Source organism: Myxine glutinosa, chromosome 10, assembly GCF_964187855.1.
Source record: "Myxine glutinosa chromosome 10, kmMyxGlut1.1, whole genome shotgun sequence".
Classification (NCBI taxonomy): Eukaryota; Metazoa; Chordata; class Myxini; order Myxiniformes; family Myxinidae; genus Myxine; species Myxine glutinosa.
Genome location: NC_136270.1, coordinates 53,644,153 through 53,668,639, shown reverse-complemented (window position 1 = coordinate 53,668,639; position 24,487 = coordinate 53,644,153). Strand labels below are relative to the sequence as shown.

General features: G+C 46.7%; 1 protein-coding gene across 2 annotated transcripts in view; it reads left to right on the top strand.

Moving 5' to 3' along the window:
* Positions 1-5,592: 5,592 nt before the first annotated feature.
* The window catches only part of SNUPN (snurportin 1), a 148,950-nt gene continuing 130,055 nt past the window's right edge, over positions 5,593-24,487 (top strand). For both annotated transcript variants that reach the window (XM_068127699.2, XM_068127698.2), the window contains exons 1-2: positions 5,593-5,863; positions 10,018-10,189. In XM_068127699.2, the coding sequence (XP_067983800.2) occupies positions 5,706-5,863; positions 10,018-10,189 (330 nt within the window). In that variant the 5' untranslated portion in view covers positions 5,593-5,705. The remainder of the gene's footprint in view (positions 5,864-10,017; positions 10,190-24,487) is intronic.

Sequence of the window (24,487 nt, the reverse complement as noted above, 5' to 3'; positions counted from 1 at the left end):
GTCTGCCATACTGCTAGATGGCACGATTTCAGACAATGTGTCTACCGCACTGCGAGATGGCACGATTTCAGACAATGTGTCTACCGCACTGCTAGATTTTTTTTTTTTTTTTTTTTTTGGATACAAGATCGAGGCTCGTGAAAGAGCTAACATTGATCACACAAAAAGACAAACCGACAAACAAAACACAAAAAACAAGGGGAGCGGTAGACAAGATGGGGAGAGAGGGGGAAGGGCACAAAAGAGAGGGGGAAGGACACAAACACAACATTTGAGAGCAGGGACATCGGGAGGACTTGGGCGGAGGTGGGAGAGGATTAAAACATATGAACACTGCAAGGACTCTGGGGTGAATTACCGGGGGTAGAAAAGATCAAGGTTTTCGATGGGGGAAGATAAGAGATGGTGGTGAACAGCTGTTTTAAAGACCTGGAGGGAGGAGTGGGATTGAAGGGAGTGGGGGAGTTTGTTCCAGAGGCGGGAGAAAAGGCGAATGAAAGAGTGAAGGTGAGCAGAGAGCCTAGACTTTGGCAGTTTAACCAGAAGATGGCACGATTTCAGACAATGTGTCTACCACACTGCTAGATGGCACGATTTCAGACAGCGTGTCTGCCATACTGCTGGATGGCACGATTTCAGACAATGTGTCGACCACACTGCTAGATGGCACGATCTCAGACAGTGTGTCTGCCATACTGCCAGATGGCACGATTTCAGACAATGTGTCAACAGCACTGCTAGATGGCACGATTTCAGACAATGTGTGTACCACACTGCTAGATGGCACGATTTCAGATAAATGTGTCTGCCACACTGCTAGATGGCATGATTTCAGACAATGTGTCTACCGCACTGCTAGATGTCACGATCTCAGACAGTGTGTCTGCCATACTGCCAGCTGGCACGATTTCAGACAATGTGTCTACTGCACTACTAGATGGCACGATTTCAGACAATGTGTCTACCACACTGCTAGATGGCACGATTTCAGACAATGTGCCCACCGCACTGGCAGATGGCATGATCTCAGACAATGTGTCCACCGCACTGCTAGATGGCACGATCTCAGACAATGTGTCTACCACACTGCTAGATGGCACGATCTCAGACAGTGTGTCTGCCATACTGCCAGATGGCACGATTTCAGACAATGTGTCTACAGCACTGCTAGATGGCACGATCTCAGACAATGTGTCTACCACACTGCTATATGGCACGATCTCAGACAATGTGTATACCGCATAGCTCGATGGCACGATTTCAGACAATGTATCTCCCACACTGCTAGATGGCATGATCTCAGATAATCTGTCTACAGCACTGCTAGATGGCACGATTTCAGACAATGTGTCTACCGCACTGCTATATGGCACGATTTCAGACAATGTGTATACCGCACTGCTAGATGGCATGATCTCAGATAATCTGTCTACAGCATTGCTAGGTGGCACGATTTCAGACAATGTGTCTACCGCACTGCTAGATGGCACGATCTCAGATAATCTGTCTGCAGCACTGCTAGGTGGCACGATTTCAGACAATGTATCTACCACACTGCGAGATGGCACGATCTCAGATAATCTGTCTACAGCACTGCTAGATGGCACGATTTCAGACAATGTGTATACGCACTGCTAGGTGGCTCGATTTCAGACAATGTGTCTACCACACTGCTAGATGGCACGATTTCAGACAGTGTGTCTGCCATACTGCTGGATGGCACGATTTCAGACAATGTGTCTACCGCACTGCTGGATGGCATGATCTCAGACAGTGTGTCTGCCATACTGCCAGATGGCACGATTTCAGACAATGTGTCGACAGCACTGCTAGATGGCACGATTTCAGACAATGTGTGTACAACACTGCTAGATGGCACGATTTCAGATAAATGTGTCTGCCATACTGCCAGATGGCACGATTTCAGACAATGTGTCTACCGCACTGCTAGATGGCATGATTTCAGACAATGTGTCTACCACACTGCTAGATGGCACGATTTCAGACAATGTGTCTACCGCACTGCCAGATGGCACGATCTCAGACAATGTGTCCACCGCACTGCTAGATGGCACGATCTCAGATAATCTGTCTACAGCACTGCTAGATGGCACGATTTCAGACAATGTGTCCACCACACTGCTAGATGGCACGATCTCAGATAATCTGTCTACAGCACTGCTAGATGGCACGATTTCAGACAATGTGTCTGCCATACTGCTAGATGGCACGATTTCAGACAATGTGTCTACCGCACTGCTAGATGGCACGATTTCAGACAATGTGTCTACCGCACTGCTAGATGGCACGATTTCAGACAATGTGTCTACCACACTGCTAGATGGCACGATTTCAGACAGTGTGTCTGCCATACTGCTGGATGGCACGATTTCAGACAATGTGTCCACCGCACTGCTAGATGGCACGATCTCAGACAGTTTGTCTGCCATACTGCCAGATGGCACGATTTCAGACAATGTGTCGACAGCACTGCTAGATGGCACGATTTCAGACAATGTGTGTACCACACTGCTAGATGGCACGATTTCAGATAAATGTGTCTGCCACACTGCTAGATGGCATGATTTCAGACAATGTGTCTACCGCACTGCTAGATGGCACGATCTCTGTCAGTGTGTCTGCCATACTGCCAGATGGCACGATTTCAGACAATGTGTCTACCACACTGCTAGATGGCACGATTTCAGACAATGTGTCTACCGCACTGCCAGGTGGCACGATCTCAGACAATGTGTCCACCGCACTGCTAGATGGCACGATCTCAGACAATGTGTCTACCACACTGCTAGATGGCACGATCTCAGACAGTTTGTCTGCCATACTGCCAGATGGCATGATTTCAGACAATGTGTCTACAGCACTGCTAGATGGCACGATCTCAGACAATGTGTATACCGCACAGCTAGATGGCACAATCTCAGACAATGTGTCTACCACACTGCTAGATGGCACGATCTCAGATAATCTGTCTACAGCACTGCTAGATGGCACGATTTCAGACAATGTGTCTACCGCACTGCTGGATGGCACAATCTCAGACAATGTGTATACCGCACTGCTAGATGGCATGATCTCAGATAATGTGTATACCGCACAGCTAGATGGCACAATCTCAGACAATGTGTCTACCACACTGCTAGATGGCACGATCTCAGATAATCTGTCTACAGCACTGCTAGATGGCACGATTTCAGACAATGTGTCTACCGCACTGCTGGATGGCACGATCTCAGACAATGTGTATACCGCACTGCTAGATGGCATGATCTCAGATAATCTGTCTACAGCACTGCTAGGTGGCATGATTTCAGACAATGTATCTACCACACTGCTGGATGGCACGATCTCAGATAATCTGTCTACAGCACTGCTAGATGGCACGATTTCAGACAATGTGTCTACCGCACTGCTAGATGGCACGATATCAGACAATGTGTATACCGCACTGCTAGATGGCACGATCTCAGACAATGTGTCTTTCACAATGCTAGATGGCACGATTTCAGACAATGTGTCTACCGCACTGCTAGATGGCATGATCTCAGACAATGTGTCTACCGCACTGCTAGATGGCACGAATTCAGACAATGTGTCTACCGCACTGCTAGATGGCACGATTTCAGAGGAAGAATTCCGGCTGATCTTTGGCGATGTCGAAAAGTACATCCAGATGAAGGGTCAGATCCATCCAGGGGAACAAAAGGCGTGAGTGCCATGGAAATGGATGAGGCGACAGAGCACATCCTCATTCAGCAGGGCCGAGACGAGGCTAGCGCTTCAATTATGGAGAAAAATAACTGGAAACGCTGGAACAGTTCCCTCCTAGCGGCCATGTTTTTCTGTAGTGTTCCTCAAGAGGGTGAAAAACGGTTCCTTGTGTGTGTTTGGGGGTCCAGACAACATCGTAGGTATGGTACCTTCTGCTCCTGTCATTGTGACATTCTTATAGTCCACGTGGTCAAACACACCTGGGAAGAAGAGTTCCACATCGGGCCTTTCCTGGACTTTTTGGAAGCCATGTTTCGATCTCTTCCTCTTCTCCTTCTTCCTCTTCCGTTCCCTCCTCTGCCTCTTCCTCCTCTGCTTCTTCTTCTTCTTCTTCTCCTCTCGTTCGCATATGTTTAAGATGGTTGCTGGTCCATAGTTTGTCTCTGTCGGCTTCCTCTCTGTTATCTTGTACACCATGTGCCAATGCTCAGCTCCCTCCATTTCAACAAACTCCATATAAGTGCAGAAGTGCATTACAACCTGGATCATACACCTGAAGATTCTCTTACCAATGCCCATCTCACGGTTAGATTTATTTGGGAAGCATTTGGCAGGATGTCTTAGGGATGGAGTTGTTCCGTTGCAAAATTCCTGGGAATATCTTAATTTGGGATACTAGGGCATGCCCGTACTATATATAAGCTAGGACGTGCCCGTACGTGGGTGCCCGTTCCTTGCCAAAAAAAAAAAAAAAAAAAAATTTGTGTAGGGGTGTGTGTGTGTAAACATCCTAGGGCGTTGCCGTACGTGGGTGCAAAAAAACATGCGTGCAAACAACAACAACAAAAAAAAACTTTGAAATCACGTGGCAGTAACGACCACAGAACCCCCCTCCCTCTATTTACATGAATGGTTTGGTCCATTCGCAACGACCACAGAACCCCCCCCTCTATTTACATGAATGGTTTGGTCCATTCGCAAAGCCAAAGCGAACGACCACAGAACCCCCCCCCCTCTATTTACATGAATGGTTTGGTCCATTCGCAAAGCCAAAGCGAACGACCACAGAACACCCCCCCCCCCCCCTCTATTTACATGAATGGTTTGGTCCATTCGCAAAGCCAAAGCGAACGGCGAACGGCTAAATCGCCATAGCTCGGTAAGTACTTGTCCGATTAATTTAAAACCTTGAAAAGGCACATCCTCGGGTCCCCAGCAATATACCTGGCAAGTTTAAAGTATATCGGACCGGTAGTTGTCGAGAAACAGCGGTCACAGACAAACAAACAAACGTACAAACGTACAAACGTACAAACAAACACACAGAGATTACTGGAATTATAGATAGATAAAGTATCCCACGTGTGTCGAAGACTTGAAGTGCACGGTTCACCTGATTCCAAATCGAAGGTGAGTATCGGTTTGTTCAATATCAGTTCCTTTTTCATTCACTGGTTTGTGTTATTATGATAAAATTGTTAATTATTATTCGTTCATTACTAAATAGTATTAGTGGCGGGACCTCTTTGTGCAGCCTGGGCACAATTAAACAGATCCAAACTGTTTTCGGATTTTTATTTCTGACAAATTGTAGCAACGGACGAAGTGAAAGAAAAAGGGGAAGTAAACAAAAATACAGTTCCCACAAGTACAGCGGTACAGGTACGGCAAAGCGAAGGCACGGGCACGCGATCGCTAGGGCGGTGTAGCAGGTGGTGCAACCATTCACGGTGTAATGAGTTAATTTCTTGCTCTTTCAATGTTTAATTGCCTCATCTCCGATAATGAGATATAAACTAAAATGTGTGTGGTATGGAGGCATTTTGTGGTGATCAACCCCACCAACTCAGCAATTATTATATACAGTGTATTATATCCGATACAAACTGTACCTCCGTTGTTTTTGCTGCGCCTTGTCCTGTCCGGTATTCAAAGCTGAGTTTTTAGTGCAGCGTCACCTGCTGCCGTGCTCGTACATGGATCGGTTGTCGGAAGCCCTGGACTTGGGTCTAGCCGTGACCACAGAAGCAAACAGCACGAAACGTCCGCATCCGCGACTCGCACAGTACAAGAGTCGAGGCGAGGAGCGCGGACAGACTGAGCGACGAGAACAGCTCCTTGGACTACAGAAATCGTGCGTTTCTCTCTTTGTCCGTCCGTCCAAATCTGTCTGTCCATCTCTCTCTGTCTCTGTCTCTATCTATCTATCTATCTTTTTACAAGAGTGAGGTACATGGAAAAGTTCCTTTCAGTCTGTCCCTCTGCTCTTCTGTCTTCACCACCTGGGCCCACTCGTGGTTTAAAAACATTTTATTGTGCTGTGAATGTTTTATATTTGAACAACTCGAACATTTTACCCGTCGCTTCATTGATTAATTTAATCAAAACACCACATGATGTACTCCACAACTCAAAAACATGGAGACGTCAGGGTACACGGACAGCTCTTACTGTATCAGCCAACCTTGCTGCTTGTATACAGGTAGTGGACAAAAACATGGAGACGTCAGGGTACACGGACAGCTCTTACTGTATCAGCCAACCTTGCTGCTTGTATACAGGTAGTGGACAAAAACATGGAGACGTCAGGGTACACGGACAGCCCTTACTGTATCAGCCAACCTTGCTGCTTGTATACAGGTAGTGGACAAAAACCAGGAGATGTCAGGGTACACGGACAGCCTTTACTGTATCAGCCAACCTTGCTGCTTGTATACAGGTAGTGGACAAAAACATGGGGACGTCAGGGTACACTGACAGCCCTTACTGTATCAGCCAACCTTGCTGCTTGTATACAGGTAGTGGACAAAAACATGGAGACGTCAGGGTACACGGACAGCTCTTACTGTATCAGCCAACCTTGCTGCTTGTATACAGGTAGTGGACAAAAACATGGAGACGTCAGGGTACACGGACAGCCCTTACTGTATCAGCCAACCTTGCTGCTTGTATACAGGTAGTGGACAAAAACCAGGAGATGTCAGGGTACACGGACAGCCTTTACTGTATCAGCCAACCTTGCTGCTTGTATACAGGTAGTGGACAAAAACATGGGGACGTCAGGGTACACTGACAGCCCTTACTGTATCAGCCAACCTTGCTGCTTGTATACAGGTAGTGGACAAAAACATGGAGACCTCAGGGTACACTGACAGCCCTTACTGTATATGCAAAGTATGGGGGGCACCACACAAAGTGACCGGCATGTGAAATATGCCAATCTCTTCCCGGAAGTTCTCTCCTCGTGTATATGTAAGTGAGCTGCAGCTCGAGTTCGGTATTGAGAGCCAGCAAAGCCACAGGAGGGCACCTCAGTGACTTCGGACAGGGTGTAATTGTTGGTGCGCGTTTGGCAGGAACTTCAGTGACAAAGGAGCTGTCTTGCTAACGTGTCACAAGGAACCGTCTCAAAGTTGATGTCAGCCTGGAAAAAAAAGAAAGAAAGCTGTCATAATTGTGGGCAGAAAAAGGGCAACATAGGGTGGAAGCACATACTCGGCTAGCATTATACACGGGCATTGGCCAGGACTGCGAGGTGAAACAGGAGAGCAATGGCGGACAAACTGTGTACGCAGTTCAATGTGGGTTGTGAGCATCCTGTGTCCTCTAATGGTCAGAAGGGAACTTCACGCTGTGTGATATCATGTCCGGGTTGCTATGTACAAACCGTTCATAACACCTGGTAATGCCCGTTTGTGGGTCCAACGGTGCAAGGAGCATGGGCAATGGACTGCAGAGCGTTGGAGGAATGTGATCTGGTCTGATGAGTCGTGGACTGCAGAGCGTTGGAGGAATGTGATCTGGTCTGATGAGTCTTGGACAGCAGAGTGTTGGAGGAATGTGATATGGTCTGATGAGTCGTGGACTGCAGAGCGTTGGAGGAATGTGATGTGCTCTGATGAGTTGTGGACTACAGAGCGTTGGAGGAATGTGATCTGGTCTGATGAGTCGTGGACTGCAGAGCGTTGGAGGAATGTGATATGGTCTGATGAGTCGTGGACTGCAGAGCGTTGGAGGAATGTGATGTGCTCTGATGAGTTGTGGACTGCAAAGCGTTGGAGGAATGTGATATGGTCTGATGAGTCGTGGACTGCAGAGCGTTGGAGGAATGTGATGTGCTCTGATGAGTTGTGGACTGCAGAGCATTGGAGGAATGTGATATGGTCTGATGAGTCGTGGACTGCAGAGCGTTGGAGGAATGTGATATGGTCTGATGAGTCGTCTTTCACCATGTCCTCAATGAATGGATGTCTTCATGTGTGGTGACAGCACAGGGAGCCCTACGATCCCGAGTGTCTGCTTCCAACTTCCAGCAGTGAATGGTTATGGTGGTTCCATCATGGTGTGGGGCACGTTTTCCTGGCATGGCCTGTGTGCACTCATTCTATTAGAAGGCAGGGTTGATGTGACGTGCTACCTTACCATCCTGAGTAATTGTCTACATCCCATGATGCAGCATTTGTTCCCTGCTGGGAGCGGTGTCTTTCACAATGACAGTCCTCCGGTCCACAGTGTACATGTCACTGGGTGTTGCAAGGAGCATGAAGACGATGTTAACCATATTCCATGGCCCTCCCAATCGTCAGACCTCAATCCCATAGATAATTTGTGTGACTGCCTGGAGAGGGACCTAAGACAGTGGTTTCTGCCTCCATCAAACCTACGTGAAGCAGAGGACTTCCTTGTGGAAAAATGGTGCCACTTTCCTGCAGAACAGTTCCAGACCCTCGACTCCATTCCAGGTCGTATCCATGCCTTCCTGGATGCACGGGCTATCCCAACACTCTATTAAGTGCCATTCTATTGGCGTTTCCATTTTTTTTTGTCCACTGCCTGTGTATAATTAAATGTTCCTCAACCCCATTCCTTAGTCATTGTAGGCAAGTCATTTAGGCCCACACAAAAAATAGAAAATCTTTTTTGATTTCTTTTAAATTTCAACAGCGTTAAAACAGCGCCAGACGTTGGTACCCCTGCTAGTATTTAATATTTTATGGTACACGATCGTATATTAAGATATTTGTAATACCAGGTACCACCAGGTGGCACTCTCCGATTCACATTTACATCAAGAGAGTATTGGGGTCTTGGTATCACAAAATAACGCACAAGACCAACCAATATACTTGAAAAATCTTCGGTTTTTGCAAGTAATAATAATAATTCAGTGGGCAACTGAGCAATGGCCAAGGCACCCCACATTGTTGAGAGAGTTTATTAAGACAGAATGGAAGATGTCCCTTGTTTTGTTTCTCAACATTTGCATTCACAGGAGTAGATCCGGGACACTCCATTTGTAACTGCTGCAGGTCAAAACACCAGGCCTTGCATTCAAATTTAACAACGCAACATTTACCTTATTTACCTGTTTATGGAAGAAGAAAAGTCCATCATGAATGAGCGAAATTATTTGATGATAAAAATAACTGGTTCACAAATTAATTTCCCCGATGGCTCCCTTGATTGAGGTTCTCTCGGCCTCCAAAAATGAGAAAAGAAAAAGAGAAACAAGACTAGAGCTCACTAAATTCTTCATCACACTGCTTCATGTATACATATACAGTATATATGAATTCCCTTACAATAAACTTCAATGCAACATGAGACCATTAGGCTGATCAAAGGTTGTGCTATATGATTGCCAACCTATGGTTGTTTGTCTGTGCGCCATCCTTTTTAACTGCTGAGCATCAATCGAGGAAGCCCACGTACCATTTCAAAACTGTGGTTTGACTCAGCCAGGGTCAGAATCGAACTACCAATCTCCTGGACCTCGGCAAGGGTCACAATCGAACTGCCGATCTCCTGGACCTCGGCCAGGGTCAGAATCGAACTGCCGATCTCCTGGACCTCGGCCAGGGTCAGAATCGAACTGCCGATCTCCTGGACTTTGGCTAGGGTCAGAATCGAACTGCCGATCTCCTGGACCTCGGCCAGGGTCAGAATCGAACTGCCGATCTCCTGGACCTCGGCCAGGGTCAGAATCGAACTGCCGATCTCCTGGACCTCGGCCAGGGTCAGAATCGAGCTGCCGATCTCCTGGACCTCGGCCAGGGTCAGAATCGAACTGCCGATCTGGACTTTGGCTAGGGTCAAGAATCGAACTGCCGATCTCCTGGACCTCGGCCAGGGTCAGAATCGAACTGCCGATCTCCCAGGCTCAGAGCGAATAGACTAACCATAATGGCACCATAGCTGGTAGATTAGTGAAATATATTGGGGGATGTTCATCTTTCTGTACCACACCAATGATTATTGACATTGTTTTCCCTCTATGGTTTTGTGCAGGCGTCGTCTGGACTATGTGAACCACGCTCGGCGGCTCGCCACCGATGATTGGTCGGAAACCGGTCAGGATGAAATGGATAACGAGGATGAAGAGGAAAACGATGGTCAGGAAGGGGAGGAAATGGAAGTGGAACTTAAACGCTGTAAGCTCCCTCGTTACTATGCCAACCAGGTTGGTATTTGCGCATTTGATTGCACACCATTTTGATTGTGACCGTGTTTACTCACAGGCGAAAGTAATGTTAGGATCTCTGCTATAGATAGAGTACTGCAACTTCACACATTTTGAGGCTAACATAAACCAAGGCTTTGTCAATTCATGGAAGGTGTATAAATCTGAAATGTGAAGAACAATTAGGAAAGCATCAAAGATTTAAAATGTTGTTTCCTCACTGATGCGTGTTTGTCTCAATGACGTCAGGAATGTTTGTAAAGTGGCCTATCCCATGTAATTTTACCCTCAGGTTTCTTTCTGGAAAGGTTTTTTAATACTTATTTTTGCCATTTACCACAAACAAATTTCTTTCCTTCTATAGTATTTAGTGTAATTTTGAACCTGAATATAAAACACTAAATGTACGATGTACATTATAGATCTACGTTTGTAAATGTGATGTGCAGTCACGAATCCCCACGTCTACATTTATCATATGTCAACATCCGCAAGTCCACTGCGCTCTCCACACAGAGGGTTGCTTTATGTCCAGATTCACTCAAATAGTCAAATCAATTTCTGCAAGAAAAACAATCTGAATTTTGTTCAATTTTCCTTCCTTAATTCTTGTGCGTATATTAAACGGGTCGGTCTAAACGGAACCATCATGATGTTGTTGACTCCCAATCAGAATCCGATAAACTCCAATTGATACCTTTACTAAGTGGATGAGGATGAGGCCATAAAAACATTGCCTCAAAAAGAGAACCATGACAATTACAACTACATATGGGCAAGGTACAGCCCGAAGTGGAGATCGGTTTCTGAGGTTTGGGACATGGAATGTAGGGACAATGACAGGGAGATCAGGATAAGTGGTGGATGTATTGGTCAGAAGAAGAGTGGACATATGTTGTGTGCAAGAGACGAGATGGAAGGGAAGTGGTGTGAGAATGGTGAAGGGTAGGCAGGGACAGAAATACAAGTTTGTGTGGCAAGGGTGCCCGGAGGGCGTGAATGGTGTTGCTGTCCTGTTTTCTGAGGAGTTTGTAGACAGTGTGGTGAGTGTGACCAGAGTGAGTGATAGGTTGATGATGGTGAAAATGATGATTGGAAAGCTCTTGGTGAACATCATCTCGGGATATGCTTCGCAGGTTGGTCGGAGCGATGAAGAGAAGGACAAGTTCTGGTGTGTGATAGAGAAGCTGATGGAAAACGTAAAAGATGAGGAAGTTGTTGTGGTAGGAGGAGACCTAAATGGACATGTGGGAAGGAGTATGGATGGTTTTGAGGGAGTTCATGGGGGTTACGGATATGGTGTGAGAAATGGAGAAGGTGAAAGGATTTTGGAGTTTGCTGATGGAGCTGATTTGTTGATTTGTAATACTCAGTTCCAGAAAGGGGATAATAAGCTTGTTACATACACGTTAGGTGGGTCGACGACAACTGTTGACTACCTGATGGTGCGTCGGGCGAGATAGGGGGCACCTCCGGGACACAAAGGTGATCCCGGGGGAGGAGGCTGTTTCACAGCACCACTTGGTTGTCTGCGACATAAGGGTGAAAGGTGCGAGGAGAGCTCGGCGGGTGAAGTACCAACCGAGAATGAAGGTGTGGAGGTTGAAAGAGGTGACAGTAAGGGAGGCATTAAAAGAGAGGCTGAGTCGGGTCGAGGATGATGTGGTTGAGCTTGAAAGTGGTTGGATGTCAATGAAAGATCGTCTTTTGGGAGCCGTTGGTGAGGTATGTGGATGGACAAAAGGACCACCGAGGCACTCGGAAACATGGTGGTGGGATGATGAAGTTGGAAAGAGGATTGACAAGAAGAGGAAGAAGTTCAAGGAGTGGCAGAAGGCGAAGGGTACGGGAGCAGAAAAAGCAGAGCATGAAAGTTATAAGGCAGCCAAGAAGGCTGCAAAGAACGAGGCAGCAAAGGCGCAGGAGACATGTAGGAAAATGTTCGGAGAACACTTAGATTCGGAAGAGGGTCAGAGAGCGGTATTCAGGATTGCAAAGCAGATAGCGAAAGAGAGGTGTGATGTGATGGGGGCGAGTTGCTTGAAGGATGAAGTGGGACAAATCGTTGTGGACCCAGATGGGATTTTTTTTTTTTTTTTTTTTTTTTCTTTCTATACTGAATCGAGGCTCGTGAAAGAGCTGACAACCGCGAGGGAAAGACAAAGACAGTACATGGGGACCGCGAGGGAAAGACAGTACATGGGGACCGCGAGGGAAAGACAAAAACAGCACATGGGGACCGCGAGGGAAAGACAAAGACAGCACATAGGGACCGCGAGGGAAAGACAAAAACAGCACATGGGGACCGCGAGGGAAAGACAAAGACAGTACATGGGGACCGCGAGGGAAAGACAGTACATGGGGACCGCGAGGGAAAGACAAAGACAGTACATGGGGACCGCGAGGGAAAGACAAAGACAGTACATGGGGACCGCGAGGGAAAGACAGTACATGGGGACCGCGAGGGAAAGACAAAAACAGCACATAGGGACCGCAAGGGAAAGACAAAGACAGTACAGGGGGACCGCGAGGGAAAGACAAAGACAGTACATGGGGACCGCGAGGGAAAGACAAAAACAGCACATGGGGACCGCGAGGGAAAGACAAAGACAGTACATGGGGACCGCGAGGGAAAGAGTACATGGGGACCATGAGGGAAAGACAAAAACAGCACATGGGGACCGCGAGGGAAAGACAAAGACAGCACATGGGGACCGCGAGGGAAAGACAAAGACAGTACATGGGGACCGCGAGGGAAAGACAAAGACAGTACATGGGGACCGCGAGGGAAAGACAAAGACAGTACATGGGGACCGCGAGGGAAAGACAAAGACAGTACATGGGGACCGCGAGGGAAAGACAAAAACAGCACATGGGGACCGCGAGGGAAAGACAAAGACAGCACATGGGGACCGCGAGGGAAAGACAGCACATGGGGACCGCGAGGGAAAGACAGTACATGGGGACCGCGAGGGAAAGACAAAGACAGCACATAGGGACCGCGAGGGAAAGACAAAGACAGTACATGGGGACCGCGAGGGAAAGACAAAAACAGCACATGGGGACCGCGAGGGAAAGACAAAGACAGTACATGGGGACCGCGAGGGAAAGACAGTACATGGGGACCGCGAGGGAAAGACAGTACATGGGGACCGCGAGGGAAAGACAGTACATGGGGACCGCGAGGGAAAGACAGTACATGGGGACCGCGAGGGAAAGACAGTACATGGGGACCGCGAGGGAAAGACAGTACATGAGGACCGCGAGGGAAAGACAGTACATGGGGACCGCGAGGGAAAGACAAAAACAGCACATGGGGACCGCGAGGGAAAGACAAAGACAGTACATGGGGACCGCGAGGGAAAGACAAAGACAGTACATGGGGACCGCGAGGGAAAGACAAAGACAGTACATGGGGACCGCGAGGGAAAGACAGTACATGGGGACTGCGAGGGAAAGACAGTACATGGGGACCGCGAGGGAAAGACAAAAACAGCACATGGGGACCGCGAGGGAAAGACAAAGACAGTACATGGGGACCACGAGGGAAAGACAAAGACAGCACATGGGGACCGCGAGGGAAAGACAAAGACAGCACATAGGGACCGCGAGGGAAAGACAAAGACAGCACATGGGGACCGCGAGGGAAAGACAAAAACAGCACATGGGGACCGCGAGGGAAAGACAAAGACAGCACATGGGGACCGCGAGGGAAAGACAGTACATGGGGACCGCGAGGGAAAGACAAAAACAGCACATGGGGACCGCGAGGGAAAGACAAAGACAGCACATAGGGACCGCGAGGGAAAGACAAAGACAGTACATGGGGACCGCGAGGGAAAGACAAAGACAGTACATGGGGACCGCGAGGGAAAGACAGTACATGGGGACCGCGAGGGAAAGACAAAAACAGCACATGGGGACCGCGAGGGAAAGACAAAAAAAAAAGGGGTTGTTGTATTTTGTACATTGCTAAATTGTACACTAAAGGGAAATGTTGGAGAATTAAAGGAAGATGGAAAAGATATATGGAAATGCTGTTGAATACAGAGAATGAATGGGATGGCAACATAGAGAGTAACCCAGTTTTAGGACCGGCAGAGAAGATAACCGAGGAGGAAGTTGAGGAAGCGATAAAAGCAATGAAGAGTAGAAAAGCAGGAGGGCTGATGGGAGTTGGGAGATATTTTGAAGGCAGCGGGAAGTTGGGGTGTGAAGAGAATGGCAGAGATCTGTAATCTGGTGGTGAAAGAAGGCCGCATTCCAGTGGCTTGGGAACTGAGTACCCTCGTCCCTCTATACAAGGGGAAAGGTGACCCTCTGGAGTGTGGCTCGTACCGAGCGATAAAGTTATTGGAGCATGGAATGAAGGTATTGGAAAGGGTGTTGGAGGAGGATAAGGAAGAAGGTGAAGATCGACGAAATGCAGTTTGGATTTATGCCAGGAAGAGGAACGACAGATGTGCTCTTTATTGTGAGGCAGTTGCAGGAGAAGGACATGGAGAAGAGGAAGAGGTTGTTTCTTGGGTTTGTTGATCTGGAGAAAGCATTCGATGGGGTTCCACGCGAAGTATTGGCATGGGCATTGAGGAAGTTAGGAGTGGAGGAATGGTTGATCAGAGTAGTGATGGCAATGTACAAAAGAGCGCGCACAGCTGTAAGGACGAAGGACGGGAACAGTGGTGAGTTTGAGGTGAAGGTGGGAGTGCATCAGGGGTCGGTACCAAGTCCACTACCATTTGTAGCTGTGATGGAGGTGCTGGCTCAGAAGGTAAAGGAGGGTTTACCATGGGAGTTGTCGTATGCAGATGATCTGGTGTTGATTGCGGAGAGTATGGATGGACTGAAGGAAAAAATGAACAAGTGGAAGGAGTGTATGGAGACAAAAGGTCTGAAGGTGAATATCGGAAAAACGAAGGTGATGGCAAGTGGTAAAGCATGTGGTGAGGTGGAAAGAACTGGGAAGTGGCCATGTGCTGTGTGCAGGACGGGTGTCGGAGTGAACTCCATTCAATCTACAATGTGCGCTGAGTGGGTTCATCAAAAATGTAGTGGACTGAGGGTCATTAACCAGTGTGGCAGCTACATTCAAATGTAAGGTGTGCACAGAGGGAGGAAATGTTGAGTTGGATCTTGGAGACGGCGTGAAGCTGGAAGGTGTGAAAACATTTTGCTACCTCGGAGACATGCTGAATGGAGAAGATGGATCAGACTCTGCAACGGTTGCTTGAGTGAGATGTGCATGGAAGAAGTTTCGGGAACTGAGTGGCGTGCTGATGAGGAGGGGAGTGTCGTTGAAGCTAAAGGGAAAGGTGTATGCTGCATGTGTGAGAAGTGTTATGCTTTATGGGAGCGAGACATCGGTAATGAACGTAGAGCAGCAACGAAGGCTGGAAAGGGTGGAAATGCGAATCGTTCGGTGGATGTGCAGAGTATCGTTGAGACAGAGGAAGACAAATTATGAATTGCGAAAGATGATGGGAATAGAGCCTGTGATTGATGCTGTGAAGAGGAACAGGTTGAGATGGTTTGGTCATGTGTTGAGGAAGGATGAAAGTGACTGGTTGAGAAGAGTGATGGAAATGAATGTAGAAGGAAGTAGAGGATGGGGAAGACTGAGAAAGACTAGGCTAAAGATGGTGGAAGAAGAAATGCGGTCAAGGGGTTAACAAGGAGAGATGCAGAAAATACGTCAAAATGGAGAAGTTCGTCATGGGGACCGCAAGGCTAACACCCACTCTAGCAGGGAAAATGGTATTAAAATGCATGTTGTTGTTGTTGCAGCATTAGGAAAGGCAATCTGTCGGTTTGAAGAGTTCAGGAAGTCTGCAAGGCTGATAGCGAGCTCTGGTAGCTTTTGGTTAGTGACCTCAATTCAAACCACCGAGTAGCGAGTGGACGGACATATGCGGATGAATGTGCCCATCCGGTGCCAATCATGCTGATCATTTTAAATATAACGGACAATCCAAATCTTCGGTCGATGAGGATTAAAACACTGCACAAAGGAAGGTAGACCCCAAAGGAATACTACTGGTCATCACAGCATTTTCCTTAGTAATCTGCACAACATGAAATAATTAATACATACAAAAACAAGGTTGTTGGAGAGCCAGAAATTAAAGAACCTATTTAACAAATGTAACCCCCCACAGTCATGGAACAAGTCATCTTTCCCCAATTAGACAATTTCACATCACCTTTACAAAACAGGCTGCCGCATGTTTCCAACCTCCTTGGCCAGGACCCCACATTTCCCATTCAGATGTCAAAAAAATATATAAAAAACGAAAACTAAAAAGCAAAGTATGAAATCAGATGGCACAAATTCACGAGAAATCACTGCATTAATGAAAAACGATAAAAAGTTGTAACAAAAAATAAAACTAGCTGCATTTTTACCCGCCCCAAAGCTAAGCTATGCTTTGTGGGAGAAATAGGCAAGATGGTGATTCAGCGAACAGTGCACACGCCTCGTTCCCATGCCAGAGGATCACACCACACGACGTACATTATGCGAGGAAAGAAACCCGACAACAATGGTATCCGTCAAGCCATCATGTCACGACCCGAAGTGGATGATCGAAAGCCTGCCGGCTTCCCAATTTTCGCAAATCCAAATTTTTACTGGGCGAGGGCATGGTCAGGTACGTGGCGAGGAACATTTGGTGGACCCTTCACCCATCAAAAAGCTGAGCCAGGCTCCAACACGCTTGACACCCCACCCCACCCCCCCACCCCCCCCCTCCAGATGCACGAAAGTCATGGGATTTGTTTAAACAGCCACGTGATTCAAGAACAGCAAGCATCTACTACTTTGCAACCTCCATTACAGTGAACTCTTATGGCTGGCAAGAAAAGTGAGTCCAACAATTGTCCGTGACAAGCCCTCATCCCATTTGCCCTTAAACCTCGGATAAATGCACCTCGGATAAATACAAGTTCAATTTTATAATCTATCTATAACCATGCCTTCGTAGTCTCATGCAAACGAATCGGGCCGCTATACAAACCCAACAAGCGGACACAGAACATGCAAGGACGAAACGACTCTGCTGAGACCTCGGCACATGCTGTGGCTTTCATTGTGGTGGTGCGCACAATATGCCTATCAAAGGAATAAACGGTGAAATAATTCTCCACTTATTGATGCCTGCTCGGATCACAGCCACGCTGCTCCAAGCAACCATCACCGAACAGCTTCGATCAAAAATAAAAATAAGAAGAATAAATCACTCGCTCCAGATGGAATTAAATTAAAGGAAGATGGAAAAGATATATGGAAATGCTGTTGAATACAGAGAATGAATGGGATGGCAACATAGAGAGTAACCCAGTTTTAGGACCGGCAGAGAAGATAACTGAGAAGGAAGTTGAGGAAGTGATAAAAGCGATGAAGAGTAGAAAAGCGGGAGGGCCGACGGGAGTTGTGGGAGATATGTTGAAGGCAGCAGGAAGTTGGGGTGTGAAGAGAATGACAGATCTGTAATCTGGTGGTGAAAGAAGGCCGCATTCCAGTGGATTGGGAACTGAGTACCCTTGTCCCTCTATACAAGGGGAAAGGTGACCCTCTGGAGTGTGGCTCGTACCGAGCGATAAAGTTATTGGAGCATGGAATGAAGGTATTGGAAAGGGTGTTGGAGAGGAGGATAAGGAAGAAGGTGAAGATCGACGAAATGCAGTTTGGATTTATGCCAGGAAGAGGAACGACAGATGCACTTTTTATTGTGAGGCAGTTGCAGGAGAAGTACATGTAGTGGGGCGGCTTAGCCCAAATATTCAAAAGAATTGTGCATTTTGTGATACAAGCACCAAATTTGGCACAAATGTACATTAATATGTTGCGAACATTTTCAGATATTGGGCCACTTGAAATTCTCTCTTTATGTCCGCTATATTGGATTTCAAAATGGCCGCCACTTGAAATCTACATTTGCTATTATCTCTGGACGTAATGCAGCTATTGACTTGATTCTGGTATCTAAATGTATGTTTTTGGGGGCAAGGAATCCAATGGTACCAATTTCAACTTAATATTATCTATCACAGTCTGTTATATAATTTTATTTGGAAATTATCTAGGCAAATATTGGATTCAACACAATACTTTGAAAAGAATGTCTTAGTTCTGTAAATATAAATAATAAAAAACTATACTAAATCACTAGTAACAACTCAGACAAGCTCATATATACTGGCAGTCTAAAATATAAATTCATATCCCATTAGGAAACAAAGTGACCCATTCATTTGTGTTTTTCATATGCATATTTTATGTAACATTACATTCATATTGTCAATAAATACCAAACATGCATAATCCCCTTTTCCTAGACCCTTTAAGCCATCTTTTGTGTTTCTAGAGTACAGAAATTTCTTGTATAGGCTTCCATCTGTCTTGTTTCCTTAACAATGCACTGTAGCATGTCTTTAACAATGTTTACAAACATGACTCCACTACATGTCTTTAATCACAGCCCTGACCCAAATAAAAGAGTAGAGAGGCTGCATGTGTGTTGACCCACATCAACTGTGTTCTTTGTGTGTGGCTGTGTTTAAATCACCTTGTGACTCCACATAAATGAGTTAATTACATACAATCTGGGCTCAGCTAGACAACATTGTGTGGTCAGCAATGAAGACGAGAGTCTGAATTACATGTATGCAAAAGACCTTGTGAACCAGTGAAGCAAATACACGGGTAAGCATGAATTAAATCTAGGGCATGATATAATTTCCATGATGTTTACCTCTACACTCAATGGTGGAAGGAGGTAATGTTTTGATCCCAGCTTGTCTGTATGTCTGTTTGTCTGTTAGTCCACAAAATTCCAGACAAAGCTTGTAGTAGTGGTAGTTGTAGTGGTAGTGGTGATGACAGAAATTGTTATATAGAACTGAACTTATATTATTATTATATGCAGAAAATAACTTCATTTCTATATGCCCTGCAGTGGACAGGTTAATTGGTTTATGCACTGAAGGGGTCACCCTGGTGTGCACTGCTGTGTTCTGCCTCACTGAGTTGTTCAGGTATGATGTACTCAGCACAAGCTTACCTGATACACATGTGTGCTGGCTAAAACCACTTGTCTGGTGGGCACGACAGAGGCAGGTTGTCTAATAGCCAACCTGGTCTTACTTTTTTGGGGTTTCTCTGAAATTCTTACTATAAGGCTTTAAATTAGAAATGTTTTATATAAAGTAGTATTTTGAGTGAAGTGTGTATTCCACACTGACAGTTTTGACATGTTCTGAATTTAACACGAAGGCTGTAATTAACAGAACGGGGTATGTCTGGAAAATGTACTGTCCAACCTAATAAGAGTTTAGACTGATTTATATTTAAATCTTGGCTGTGTAAATATTGTAAGAATTTATGAATTCAAATGTTTTGTAAATATTCAATAAATTTGGGAATATTTTTTAACTAAAGAATCTCATGTGATTTTATTTCTCTTCTTGCCTCCGGTATGGGTGAAAATTTAATTCCGGCATAATCTCACAAAACTAATTCCCTAAGTGTGCCAAGCTAAATGCTCTACGATATAGAGGAATTATCCTCCTCTCCATTAGTATGGCGGAGGAAACCCCTCTATTATATATACTAGGGCATTGCCCGTACTATATCTATATCTAAAATTATATCCCCCCCCTCTATTTACATGAAATGGTTTGGTCCAAAGCGAACGGCTTGCGAGTACGGTGACAATCCCCCCCCCTCTATTTACATGAAATGGTTTGGTCCAAAGCGAACGGCTTCCGGAGTTTGGTAAAGAAATCGCCATCGCGTGCACAAACGCGCAGGAAAGCGAATGAATCGCAAATTCGTTTTTATTAGTTTTAAAACATAGTTTAACGCCAACATAGTTTGCAAACGTGAAATAAATGAATACGCTCTCAAATGTGCCATCCGAGGCAGAGTGTGTCCGCCACGTTCGGCACACGCGATCGTTCGCTGCTCTCTGATTGGTTGAATCGTTTTTTGGACATAGCTCGGTAAGTAATTGTCCGATTAATATGAAACCTTGAAAAGGCACATCCTCGGGTCCCCAGCAATATACCTGGCAAGTTAAAAGTATATCGGACCCGTGGTTGTCGAGAAACAGCGGTCACAGACAAACGTACAAACGTACAGACAGAGATTACTGGAATTATAGATAGATAACAAAATGTTAACATTATATCATTGTATCGTTGCAGATTCAGAAGACAGTTCCACCATGTCCAAGAGCTTCAGACGAGCTGATGTTGAGCGAACTTCACCATCAACATCACAGCACCTCACCACAACTGACTGGAAGTTATGCCTTATATGTCAAGAGGACAAGACGGAGACACTGACCAAACCTGACCAATCAAAGAGAAAAGACATTGGGAGTGGGTACAGTTCACTCGCAGAGAACTTGGTCAAATTCAGTGAACTTGGAGAGCTTCCAGGATCATTTCACCTGGAAAGACTCGATGATGGTCATGGCATTGAAGCTGCGATGGTTGCACACGGTGCAAAATATCATCAGACATGCAGGCTCCAGTACAACAACACCAAACTGCAGAGAGCACAAAAAAGAGCACTCAAGAAAGAATGTGAGAGCGATGAGGAACAAGCTGCATGCAAACGCACCAGGTTACATTCACGCTCATCAAGTACAGAGAAGAAGGTCCCAGAAAATTGTTTCTTCTGTGAACAACCTGCTGGGGCTGACAGTCTTCGGAAAGCTGCAACATTCCAAATGGACAAACGGGTGCGTGCCTGTGCAACCCTTCTTGGTGATACAGAACTGCTGGGCCGTCTCAGTGGTGGGGACATGATAGCGTTGGACGCCCAGTATCACCCACGGTGCTTGATAGGACTTTACAATCGCACAAGAAAGGCCCAGTCAACAGGATCACAGGACACAAAACAAGAGCGAGCAATGTCGGCAGTTGTCTTCGCTGAACTCGTCCTCTACATTGAAGAAACCAGACAAGATGAGGAGACGGCACCAGTATTCAGATTGGCTGACCTTGTCCAGCTCTATCAGTCCAGAATGGAACAGCTAGGAGTCCAGCTCGACACGAGAGTCCACTCCACACGACTGAAACAGAGACTGTTGGCTCAGTTTCCTGACATGCGGGCACACACCAAGGGGAGAGACATCCTGATGGCATTTGAAGAAGATGTCGGTGCTGCTCTTGCCAAAGCCTGCGAGCTGGACAGTGATAGTGATGCAGTCCATCTTGCCCATGCTGCACAGATTGTTCGCCGTCACATGTTTGGAGAAGCCAAGCCCTTCACAGGATTCCCTGAAGTATGTCAAGAAGAATCTGTGCCACCGTTGTTGCTTGCCCTAGTCAGTATGATCCTAGAGGGACCCAGCATCAAGGGACAGGTGGCAGACACTAACCCTGCAGCAATTGCCACAGCTCAGATACTGAAGTTCAACAGCATCAAACACAAGTGAACACGTGGCACCACATCATCCACCAGTGTCAGGCACAGTGTTGCACAGGAGACCCCACTTCCAATATACATAGGGATGATGCTGCATGCTCATACACGCAAGAAGGAATTGGTCGACAGACTGTCACACCTTGGCCTGAGCATCTCCTATGATAGAGTGCTCCAGCTCTCAGCACAGATGGGCAACAGTGTCTGCCAACAGTTTCACAGAGAACGAGTGGTCTGCCCTCCGAAGATGCGTGGCAAAGTGTTTACAACTGCCGCTGTAGACAACATAGATCACAACCCCAGTGCAACAACATCAAAGGACTCCTTCCATGGTACCGCTATCTCCCTCATACAACATCCTTCTTACACTGGTGAAGGAGTGGATCGGAGTATCGTCATTGTTGGAGGATCTGGGGATGCACGGTCCAAGACAGTCGCTCCCTTGCCGCACTACTACACTGATGTACCCCCTGTCACTAGCAGCATCAAGAAGTCGCCTGTCCCAGCTGCTAAAGTGGCGTCATTGACCAGAGGAGACTTCAAACAGCAGACTGATGAAGAATACCAATGGCTAGGCAATGCAAAGCGAGTCCTGGAAGACAACACTGGTACAGTGGACAATGACAACACATCTTGGGCTGCATTTGCGCAGCTCATCCCTCCAACGAAGGCAGCTCTGGAGGAACATGTCAAGAGGGCAGTGTATCAAGGTGGACATGTGTGGGGTCAGATGCTGCCAGCACCAGAGCTCCCTCCACCAACCAACTGGGGTTGGTCAAGGACTGGAGAAGGACAGTACACACCTTACTGGGCCAGGCTAACTGAGGCAGCTCACAGCTGCATTGAGCTGGTTTCTTGCAAGTGCAAGAAAGGGTGTGTGAGGCGCTGCAAGTGCAAAAAGGCTGCCCTTCAGTGCACAGCCCTCTGTGTGTGTGAAGGGGACTGCACATGACGATGAGTCAACAACATACATGTACTTGTGGCAATGCTGAACTTGTTAACATGACACTGTTTATGTACACGTATCTTCAGTACCGGTATATACCTAGCCTCAGATACCAGTACACCTAGCCTCAAATACTAGACCATGTAGCATGTCAGTATTATACCTAAGACATTTACAGAACTAAGACATTCTTTTCAAAGTATTGTGTTGAATCCAATATTTGCCTAGATAATTTCCAAATAAAATTATATAACAGACTGTGATAGATAATATTAAGTTGAAATTGGTACCATTGGATTCCTTGCCCCCAAAAACATACTGTTGCGGATATGGGATTTGGCCTCCATCCATATCCGCTTGTAAATATTCCCCTATTTCCCCAACTATCCCCAATCCCCCATTCCCTAGTCCCATTGTCTGTAAACAACACTCTGTAGAACCGACCTTCCCCTTTTTCCCCCATTAAATGTCGTGCCCAGGTCCACCGCATCTCACGTAGACAACTTTCGGACATCTTGCTAGTTATTCTTAGTCTATGTCAGTTAAGGACTCGTTTCCATTAATTCTGACTCTTCGTTGCACCAGAATGTGATTGTATGGCACCAGTAGTGAGTTTAGGACCTCCCAATACCTCCCCGCATCTCTTCCTCATGGAACTACAACAACAACTACAACAACAGCGGGGGGCGGCGCGGCGGCGGCGCGGGGAGTGTGCGTCCTCACTCCGGCTTGGTTAGCCGCCATTGCCCATGTGCTCCGATGGGGTTACCACACAGGGGCTGACTGTCAGCTCCTCGTCAAGGGCGGAGCCCGGTAACCCCCCCGCACCCAATAAGAAGCGGCGGACCGATTCCATCTGGGGCGGAGCTAACGAGCCGAGGGCGTGTCACTCCCCGCTGGATATACGCAGCCACTTACCGGAGGTGACGTCAGATGCGCCCCCAGCTTGGAAAAAGAACGTCACCTCCTAGCGCTGAGAGATACCTCCCGCATCGCTGGACTGGACCGGGTCGATTCTGCCCCTGAGCCAAGGTGCACCTTGAGCCATCGACTACCTGCCCTCCCCTGCCATCAATCCCTGTGTGAGTCAGTCTTGTCCCGTTTATCTGTGGTCTGTCGGAGCTAAGATAAGACCGTGTTTAAGTGCCCACCTTTCTATGCTGTACCTCTTGTCCGTGTAATCTAAATGTTCTGCAAACCAATATTATAACCTCCTCCGGAGGTCTTGAGAACTGTACCCCTGGTGTCGTGTCATTTAACCCAGCCGTTGTGTCCTTTCCTTAATTGATTTAGCATAGCGCGATTTGGCCAACGTTCGAGTGTAATCGGGTAAACTGTGCGAACACGGCGGCCATTCCGCTCGGCCCATAATAACATCCTAATAAGTCGTGTCCGTAACAATACATTTAGATACCAGAATCAAGTCAATAGCTGCATTACGTCCAGAGATAATAGCAAATGTAGATTTCAAGTGGCGGCCATTTTGAAATCCAATATGGCGGACATAAAGAGAGAATTTCAAGTGGCCCAATATCTGAAAATGTTCGCAACATATTAATGTACATTTGTGCCAAATTTGGTGCTTGTATCACAAAATGCACAACAGGTTTGCTATGCTGCTACACTAATGGAGAAGAGGAAGAAGTTGTTTCTTGGGTTTGTTGATCTGGAGAAAGCATTCGATAGGGTTCCACGCGAAGTATTGACATGGGCATTGAGGAAGATAGAAGTGGAGGAATGGTTGATCAGAGTTGTGATGGCAATGTACAATAGAGCGCGCACAGCTGTAAGGATGAAGGACGGGAACAGTGGTGAGTATGAGGTGAAGGTGGGAGTGCATCAGGGGTCGGTACTAAGTCCACTACTATTTGTGGCTGTGATGGAGGTGCTGGCTCAGAACGTAAAGGAGGGTTTACCGTGG